Below are 10,332 nucleotides of genomic sequence, written 5' to 3' on the forward strand. Positions count from 1 at the left end.
AAAGAGAGGCCTGTTCCGTTCAGGCCACTTACTCTGTCACAGGTTCTCTTTAAAGCTTCCAGAACACAGAATTACAGCCAAAGCACAGCCCATCTCGGGCAAGATTCAAGCTGGGGTTGGGGAGGGTGGTCTCTGTGTCCTTGCAACTATGACTGCAGTCCTTCTGAGCATGCTTTTCAGTGGATAACTGTGACTTCTGGCTCACTCTGTCAATTCCATGTCTTGGATGGCCTTCCTGCAGGCAGTCCTTCTAGCACCCCTCAGACTCAGGCCCTAGGTCCTCCTATTAGCAGCTGTGCCTATGGTTATATCTTCATCACCAAGTAGTCTATCTCTGGCAAAAGGATGCTTGTTAGATGGCACAGGTATCTCTCTTCAATCTGTCTCAACAGTCATATGATCTCCTCTTAGTACACGCACAGAATTAGGGAAGGGAACTGCCAATAACATAAACTTCCAGACAAGGAATCACCCTGGATTCCCCTTTCCTCAGATCTGTGTGGTACTGAGCACCTCTCTCACTATTCCATTTTCACTTCTCCCCATCTCATCTTCTGTAGGACAGCGCTCATCACAGATCACTTGAGTAGCAGTAAGATCTCCAGCGAGCTAGCAGGTGCCTACAGTTTCATCTGCCTCCAACTTCTCCTTCATAATGTTAGAAAAAGAAAAAGGAAAATCTCAGAGAAGCATGTCTGGCATAACCCTCCCAGCTGGCAGGCCTCTAAGGCACAGCCTTCATTACTCACAAGCTAGAGCTCGGACGCCTTTGTGTGTCATGCAAGTCCCCTTCTATCTACCACATGACTTTCGCCTGCCTCTTCTACTCATTCACTCCCACTTGATATTCCAGCTTCGGCTGGATACAGATGTACAGACACATGGTGTCATTAACCCAGGAAGCTGTGCATCTCCAGAGCCCCTTGCCTTTTACCCTGGACCAGGGGTAGCAGGCAACTCAGCGTGTCTGTGGCACATCCATATGGCATATTCCATGCATGCCACTTCAGGAGAAGGTTGAGTTCTCTGGCCACAGAGAGCTACCTGAATTTTCAAAATAGCCCCCCTGGGTGCACATCTCTGGACACAGAGCAGTACTGATCCCTATGTCTGGAAGCATGTGCCCTCCTTCTCCCATTCTTCCTGAACATCTTCCCTGGTCAAGGACACCTGGCTGCCTCCTTTCCTGTACACTTCCAACACCATTATCTGTGCATCTTTGAACCTATTCAGTGATGTGTCTACTCCTTCTGCTGAACTGAAAAGTCCTCAGTGACAAAACCCTGCATCCAGTTCCACCCAGCATTCCACAACTACCCACCAGATTATGTACGTAGATAGCTCTGGAGTTTTTTGTCTGTTTTAGTTTTGCTTGTTATTAGCCCAAGTTAGCCTAGAACTCCCTATGCATCCAAGAACGACTTTGATATGATCCTCCTGCCTCCACCTCCTGGGTGCTGGGACTGCCTGACCACCTCTAGCTTATGCAATGCTCAGAGGCAAACCCTTGTGCTGCTGCTGAGTAAGCATTTGCCAACTGAGCTACTTCACTGCCCTTCACACACCGGTTAACAGTTAGTAATTATTGGATCGATAATGTTGCCTATGAAATTACAAAAGAAACCATGTGCAAAACAAATCGTTTCAAAATTCTAAGGGAGTGTGGTGACACCTCTGTTTTCTAAAAATAATGTCTTTCTTCAACTTTGGCCAAGTCACTGTAGGTGCCTCAGTTTCCTTAACTGTGCCTGAAGATAGGGATGCTAGGGGCAAAAGTAAGCAAGTCCACATCAATGCCTTGAGAACAGTAAAGCCACTGAAACGTGCCTACTACATCGGGTGGCTACACCTTGCCTTAAACCCACCAAGGGCTCCTGTTGAATGAATATGCCATGAACCTGAAGGTGGATGAAAACCAAGTTTGCTCCTGATTCAAGCAGTCTGTTTGTTCTCAAGAGTTCGTCACGTGATCCACACACGTCAGTTATCTCACTGTCATAAGATAGGATACAGATGACAGGGGACAGAGGCCTCCCAGCAGGGACCACTATTTATCTGGAGTTTTAGACAACTTGCACAAGTCTGAATCCTATTGAGATGCAGGAAATAAGCAGCCGACACTTCCCACGTGGTTCATAGAAGTTATTTTAGAGCGGTACCTCATCAACCCTCATTGGGCCAGTCCTCTACTGTCCAGCAAATGAAGGTCAGAGAGCAGAGCCGCCCATCACACTGAAATGCCAATCACGTGGCATGGCTACTTAGCCGGTGCAGGCTACTTTAACGGTATCCGAGAGTGGTTCCATCTGAAGCGTCGAGAATCACATCTGTTCTGCCATGGACAGTCCACGCAGGCTAAAAATCCTGGGTCAAAATCTGAAAACTCAGTATAAAAGCAACCTCCACTCTCAGAATGGGACCCTAAAAGGAAAAGCGACAGGGAGGAGTCTGCAGGACGTCAAGTGTACTCACGATCTCTGCCGTGTGGCCCCGGAAGGTGTGGTAACACTTTCCCGACTCTGCACTCCAGAGCTTACAGGTCTTGTCGAAGGACCCAGTGGCAATTTTGTCCCTGCAAAGTTTGAAAGTCTGGATTTTAGAAACAAATGCAGCCGCCTTACATGATACACCGAACTAAGATGAGATGTACATGGCTAAAGGGCAACCTACTTAGGCACTGCACTGCACTGTTAAAACAATGAGCAAGTTCGTGTTTGCTCCAATAAATAACAAAACCAATGTCTGATTTTAATCATATCAATTCATATGTGTGTGTTAAAGATGTCACATGAACAGTATGGATATATTTTGCAATTATAACAGTTTTTGAGTTAACGTAATAATAATAATGTAACTTCAGAAAATTCGTCACATGAATAGCAATAATACGTAGACTTAGCTGTATGTACATAAACTATACAAAGGGGTAACAATTTATAAAGGAAAAAGTCACAGAGATAAATCTAGGTAAGCACATGGCTGATATGATTTTAAGAAGTTGACCTCAGTGATTCCTTGAGAAAATAATACCAAATGATTCCTGTTGTAGAGGGATTTAGTGCGGATAGACTAGAGAGTGGAATCCTGTGGGCAGAAAAGATGGCTCAGTTGGTCAGTACTTGGTGCCCAGGCTTAAAAACCTGAGTTCAAGACCTAGAACCTACATGAAAAAGCCACATGTTGGGGCTAGAGAGACAGCTTGTGAGTTAAGAGTTTGCACTATTCTTGAAGAGGACATGAGTTCGATTCCCAGCTCCAGCATCAGGTGGCTCAGGTGCCTACAGCTCTAGTTTTGGAGATCCCAAGCCCTCCTCTGGTATCTAGAGATACTGTATCCACACACATACGTGTCAGTCTCTTTCAAAAGAAAGGTCGTGTTGAATTTAGGACAAGGATATAGTCTTTTTATTTTTTTTCTTCACAGTTTATTCATTATATATCCCAGTTGAAGCCCTCCCTCAACTCCCCCAGTCCCACTCTCCTTCTCTCTTCCCCTCACCCCCTACCCCTAGTCCACTGAAAGTTTGAGTTCTCCACTATTGCCGTCTGCCCATAGCTTGTCAAGTCTCATCAGTACTGCCTGGATCCTCTTCCTCTTCCTCTTCCATGGCCTGGCAAGACCACATCATCAGGGGAGAGTGATCAGAGAGCAGTCAACTGGGTTCATAATAGAGGCAGCCCCTGCTCCCCTCACTCAGAGATCCTCGTGGAGACTGAGCTGCCAATGGGCCACATCTGAGCAGGGGGTCTTGGTCCTCTCCATGCATGCCCTCCATTGGTGCATCAGTCTGTGCAGGACCCCTGGGCTCAGATCTTTTAGTTTTGTTGGTCTCCTTGTGGGGCTCCTGTCCCTTCCATGTTCCTCTAATCCCACCCCTCTCTTCCTCCATAAGACTCCCTGTGCTCTGCCCAAAGTTTGGCCCTGAGTCTCAGCATCTGAATGGATACAGAAATGATATATCTACACAACAGAATACTACTCAGCTATTAAAAACAAGGAAATCATGAAATTTGCAGGAAAATGGATGGAACTAGAAGAGATCATCCTGAGTGAGGTAACCCAGAAACAGAAAGACAGGCATGGTGTATATTCACCAATAAGCAGATGTTAGCCATATAATATAGGTCAGCCATCTAGAGACCTAAAGAAGCTAAACACTAAGGAAGACCCTAGGAAGGATGCTTAAATCTTATTCAGAATGACAAACAGGATAAACACCAGAAGTGGTGGAAGAGAGGAAACAGGATGGGAATCTACTATAGAGTGTCCTCTGAAAGGAAGGATATAATCTTTACTCAAAGGCCATAAATAGCTTAGTCTGATTATCCTTCCATCTTAGCACTGATATCTTTCTTTCATCCCTAATCCTTATTTACTCTTTTCAGAAAGTAATGTCAACCCATTTGGATTATTTGGTGTGGTGGTGTGGTGTGGTTTGGTTTGGTTTGGTTTGGTTTGGTTTGGTTTGGTTTGCTTCGCTTCAGTTCAGTTTGGTTCGGTTTGGTTTAGTTTGGTTCAGACAGGATCTCATTACAAGTGGAGGCCTCAATCAGGATTCTTGTGCCTCAGTCTCCTGAGTGTTGAGACTCCAAACATGCATCATTGTGCCTCAAATTCTATTTTATTTTATTTAAAAATCTAAAATATTTACTTTTTTGTTTCTCCAGTATTCTCATTTTTCTTTTCCAAAGTCAGGCTCTTGCCTTTGCTGAGCAAGTGTTCTACCACTGGACTACATCCTCTGTCCCTACATTATAATCGCATATTATCTTGCTGAAAATTCATGGTTGTTAAAATAAAAGCCAGACCATGAGCCCAAATCACATACACTAAACAAAGTTATAAGCGTTCAGGACAGGAGCAGAACTTATACTTGTCCAGATTAGTGCTGAAGTCTTGTCTTTTCCCTCTGGTCCCAGGCCATCCGCTCAGTGCATCTGCAATCACTCTGACTAAATGAAGCAAGGGCCTTTCTGTGCAAGCACAGGGACAGCTCATCCTGGTGAACACTCTCAGAATTCCCAAAAGCTTCCTGGCACTCTATGCCAGTCAGGCTCCAGGGTCTCAAAAGGGCTCTTCCCTGCCATCATTTCTGCTGCCTTTCAACACCTGCTCAATATGAGCTCACAGACCTATGAGTTACCTCAGGCCATTTTGCTAGCCTTTCTGGCCTTCAAATGCATTAATCTCAAGTTGCCATTATCTCTTGGTCAATTTGTATTCTGTAACAAACTGTTCTCTGTGCCTTTACGACGTCATATAATAAAAGATAATTATCATGATTTAAGAATTACAGTATCGAGTCAAAATTACCCTTGGTAATATAAAACACACAAACACTAAGTGAGCACACACACATAGGCACACACTTAGACACAAATGTGTGAGTACACACACATATTCCATCTCACTCTTTGAGAGCTCTCAAACTCATTCTCTGAATCCCAAATGCAATGATGTGCAATGGGAAACCCTGCTTTAGCTCATAAATAAATCATCAGGCTGGGATGACTCTTTTCATAATTTAACATGTGGCTCTTCATCAAAGCATAGGTAGAAATTATTAGAACAATCAGAATATATGACTCTCTCCAGAAAACATTCTTCACAGACATAAAAATACCATGCCTGTTAAATAGACTCCTAATGAACATTGAGTAAAATTGAACATTACACCAGCATTAAGACAGTATATTTGTAATTTCAATGAAAATTTTTATTTTTACAAGGGAGTTTAATTAAGTACTATAAAATTATCATTATAATATAAAAATGTATGCATCGAAATTAATGTTCTACAATTTAATTATACTAGTTAATCAGTTTATAGTACCAATTAAAATTGATTGTGCCATCATAATCAAGGTGTTTGGGGAGTTCTTTTAAAAGATATAATGAGAGGAGAAGCTCACATGTCAATTGTTTTAACTGTGACATAAAATTCTAAGTGCACACAATCTTACAGATTCCATCTTCTCCCTCTGCCACTCTATCAAAGAAGGCTCCATGCCTCGTGGGGGCTGATGATCCCCTGCCTCCTCGCGTGGCCCTCTGATCCTATCAGACTACCAAAACAAGCCTTGTCAAAAACACATTCACTCTCTCACTCCTGTGTTCGCAAGCCTCTTTAAGAAGCCCAGTCCCACAGGATAACACATGTCCTCCAAAGAGCGTGCTGACCCCAGCCCTGCATCGCTCTGTGGGAAACAGTCACTTCTCAGACAGACTAGCTTGCTGGGAAGCTGGTGAATCAACAATTTAAAGCCCAAGGTGCTCCTGCTCCCGCCCTTGGTATCGTCACCAGGCTTCCCTCTTCAGACTTAGGCTTTATGAGAATCATCTTTAAAGACACACAAACCAGGAGAAATCTCCCCGGTTTCCTTCCCTTCATCTTTAAACTATTTACTGTTCTATTCTAGCCACTACAGTGAGATAAGAAATGAGCCAGATTCCTCCAGCTATCTTCATTAATGGAAAAAAGCCATTTCGAGGGATCATTTGTAAAAGAAAACACTTTCATTGAAATTTTGTCCAAAAAGATACACTCAGGTGGCACTCTTGTGACAGCAAGCCAAGGTCTCTGAACTCACTAGAATGACCCTGGGTCAGCCTATTAGTCACCTGTGTCACAGTAATCTGAATGAATCCCACAATTTTTAGTTTAGTTTTTTTTTTTTTTTTTTAATGGGATGTGAAGGAGCTGGAGAAATGGTTCCTTGAGTAAAGATACCTGCTGCCCAGCCTCTAGAAATTGATCTCTGTGCCCACACGGTGGAAGAAGAGAAGTGAGGCCTAGGAAATGTCCTCTGACCTTAGCATCGCCATGTGTGTAAATTCTGAAAATAAATGGAGTCCGTATTTCAAGTTTTTAAATAGGAAGAGAAACTTGAAGACTGTAAATACATCAGAGGACAGAACCCATTGGATTGTACCCACAGTTTCATTTAGGAAAAGTCTTCTCAGACATTCCCCTTATCCGCTCATAGAAGGCAGCAACTCTTTCTTCATCTTTGCGTCTCATTGGTGTAGACGCTATTTTTTAATTGTTTTGATATCAAAACAATTAAAAAATAGCGTGTAATGAAACCCCATAGTCATTTTCACACTTATGGTTGAACGCACAGGTTTGTGGTCACACAACTGCCCCCTCGCAAAGCTTAGAAACTCACCTCTGAAGGGCCAGGCAGAGTGACGGGGTGATGGGTGCTTTGTGGCTACAAGCACCCAGTGTCGCCAGCATCAGAACTGTAGCGGATGAGAACAGAGGGCACTGCTGATGTACTCGATCAGCCAACCGTGTTGACTGCTCTTGGCACTGTTATTTAGCATATTGCACTTGCATATGTTTGTTTGTTTTTTTTTTCTCTGCCGTGAGACTGAATACTCATTCATACGTGAAAGAAGTCATGGGACGCGGTAGGCGAAGCCTTACTCTCCAGAGCCACCAACACAATGCTGTGCACCAGTAAGAACGGCTTCTGAGGAACTTTGAAAGGGAGGCAGGGAGGCAGCCTCGCTGACCGCATCCCCAGCTCTCTGCAGCGATGCAGGGGAAAGCCCTCCAACAACGTGTTCAGTGGAAAGACTAGAGCCAAAAGGCAGGAGACGATGCAAGAAACTTGAACAGCTTCCAAGGAACAGCAAAAACTCAGTACATTTTCATTCTCTCTCTTTTTTCCCTCCATCAGCCACTAGGTGCTGGGGTGAGAACATGGATGATGACGGAGTAAGAGAATGAACGAACATACCCGTAAGGGTTGTTGAAGGCTATGGCGTAAACCACATTCCTGTGGCCCTCCAGGGTATGAAGCTCCTCTCCGGATGCCGTGTCCCACACCTTGCACGTCCGATCATAGCTTCCTGTGATGAAGCTAAAACAGGGGACAGGAGCACACTGCACGGTGAGAAAGGCAGGGGTTTGCTCATTGATACCTTGTTTGAGTTTTTCTGTTGTTGTTTCGTGGTGGGGGTGAGGTTTTTTTTTGGGGGGGGAGGGTGTCCTTGTTTGACTTTTGTTTTTTTGTTTTTCCTACATGATAACTTTTTAATTATCCTTTGGTGTGCCTTTTTATATAGGATATTATATATTCGGAACAAAGAAAGCTTACTAAATAAAAATCAAATATTCTCAGCTCCATTCCTTTAACATTCCTGTACAATTAAAGTGTGTGTTATAATGACTTCTGCAGCTTTTGTAACACCTCACATTGTGAGTAGGGCTCTGCTCTCAGTTGTTAGATCGTAACTTCTACCTTCATCATGCCTCCTCTCGTCCCCTATACCCTACACATCCTCCATCGTTACGTTCTGCAATATAAAAATGCTTTTATTTTTGAGTGCCACTTTGTGCTGTTGTATTACAGGGATCGGAGCGAACTGATAAGGCATATTTGCATGTCTGTGTATGGCCCTCAGAGCTGAAGCTGATCAAAGCAGCCTCAGAACACAGTGGTGGTGGTCCTAAGCATCACACAAAAGACACAAAGCTGGATAGAAAAGGCCCTCTTTTGAAGGAACACATCCTGACCAGCCACAATGATGCCCCCGACTGACAGCTTCTACAGCCCAGGCAAAGAGGCAGACACCTCCGTGTACTGTTCTGCATCTTCTTATTCTTGGCTGTAGCGCTTGAGGACACCTCTGGGTGCTTCTCGCACAAGATTACACCAAGGCATGGAAAAGCTGGATTAGAGCAGCGGGAGCAAGTGCTTGCAGCATCTTCTGTGGTTAGCAGGATCGGGGAATCCGGGAGATGGGCACATTAGGTCTGTGACTAACTGAACTACTGGAGAAACCCTCAGAAATGTTCATCCTTTGATTGCTAAACGTTAAAAAGTTAACAAGGGGACCTTACCACGATCCTGCTTTGTTGAGTGCCACGTTGGTCAACGGCAGGATGTGTGCTCTGAGAACCTTCAACGGAAGGAAACACCATTTATTTTGGACTCACACCAAATTAAATGTATCCATTTTAACTTCAAACATATGGTGACTTGTGATGCATTCTTAGCCACATGTAGTAAATAGTCAAGGTCCTCAATAGCTAAATGAACTAGGAATAAAAGATAAACTCTACTCTCAGTAGCTACAGATAATTGCAAAAAGTAACTGACTCTTCACTTTCCATCAATATCAACTAACTGTTAAGGCAAATTATGGCTACTGAAGAAGATTCCATATAGCATTCTTTTGTAACGTTTGTTTTGTACATGCTATGATTTTCTATGGATATTTGAACAGTGTACATGAGAAAAAAACCTTAACTATGTTTCAAATATGTTTTATAATACAATATTACTTTTTTTTTTAATCTTAAGACTCCCTTCAAGTTGGAATGCCTCATTTATCCTTGAATCCCTACATTACCTATCAGTTAGTGGATACTTTGTGAATACTCGTTGAATAAATATAGATCGAATAACCGATTGGTTGGGTGGGTAGCTGGTGTGAGTCAGCCTCAGTATGTCTGCTTCCAGAGTGTGACTATTATTAGCTGCCTCTTGAATATCAAAACATATCAAATATGTTCCTTTACATGAGACATTTCAATGTCATTCAAGTGACACAGCTTATATTTGTAATTAAACAGTGCCACCTGCTGGAGAGAAAATAAAGTGTGGGACCTTGACTGGATGAGGACCGAGAGAACTTGGACATTTATCATGAATGATAAACAAAAAGTATTTGTAATAATAATACTTAAAACAAAATGATACGTCAGTCTAACATTAAGCAATCTTAGAACAATTTTTAATTTAATTTTAAAAGCTGTTCTTCAGTAATTACATTGGTACATTTATTATATTTTTAATTTAGTCAGAAACAACGAGGAAAAAAGCATATTTATACCACATTTGGTCAATAATTCGCTGGCTTGTAATTAGTTCACCATAAAGCAGAAAATTGAAAGTGTTGATATATTATGAAATACAACTTCTTAGAAGTACTCTAACTAGAAAATAAACTGATTTAAAAAGATAAGTAAATTTATTCCAAGTCCTTATTGAAGTTCTCAAAAAGTTAGTATTTTGAGATTCACTCATTATTTCAATAAATATCTATTGAAGGTTAGTCTTGGCAAAATGCAAGTATTTTTCTAGAAAAATGAAATAAAATAAAAGTAAACATAGCCAAGCAGTGGTGGCGATGCTATTAATCCCAGCACTTGAGGGGCAGAGGCAGGTGGATTTCTGAGTTTGAGGCCAGCCTGGACTACAGAGTGAGTTTCAGGACAGTTGGGACTATGCAAAGACACCCCGCTTCAGAATGAAACAAAAAAACAAACCAAACTGTGTGTGTGTGTGTGTGTGTGTGTGTGTGTGTGTGTGTGT

General features: G+C 42.6%; 1 protein-coding gene across 1 annotated transcript in view; it reads right to left on the reverse strand.

Moving 5' to 3' along the window:
- Daw1 (dynein assembly factor with WD repeats 1) overlaps positions 1-10,332 on the reverse strand; it is a 42,094-nt gene that overhangs the window by 17,241 nt on the left and 14,521 nt on the right. The window contains exons 4-6 of the mRNA XM_055616955.1: positions 8,856-8,914; positions 7,750-7,872; positions 2,473-2,572 (exon numbers count right to left, since the gene is read on the reverse strand). Of these exons, the coding sequence (XP_055472930.1) occupies positions 2,473-2,572; positions 7,750-7,872; positions 8,856-8,914 (282 nt within the window). The remainder of the gene's footprint in view (positions 1-2,472; positions 2,573-7,749; positions 7,873-8,855; positions 8,915-10,332) is intronic.

Source organism: Psammomys obesus, unplaced genomic scaffold (genome assembly GCF_907164565.1).
Source record: "Psammomys obesus unplaced genomic scaffold, mPsaObe1.curated_primary_1811, whole genome shotgun sequence".
Lineage (NCBI taxonomy): Eukaryota > Metazoa > Chordata > Mammalia > Rodentia > Muridae > Psammomys > Psammomys obesus.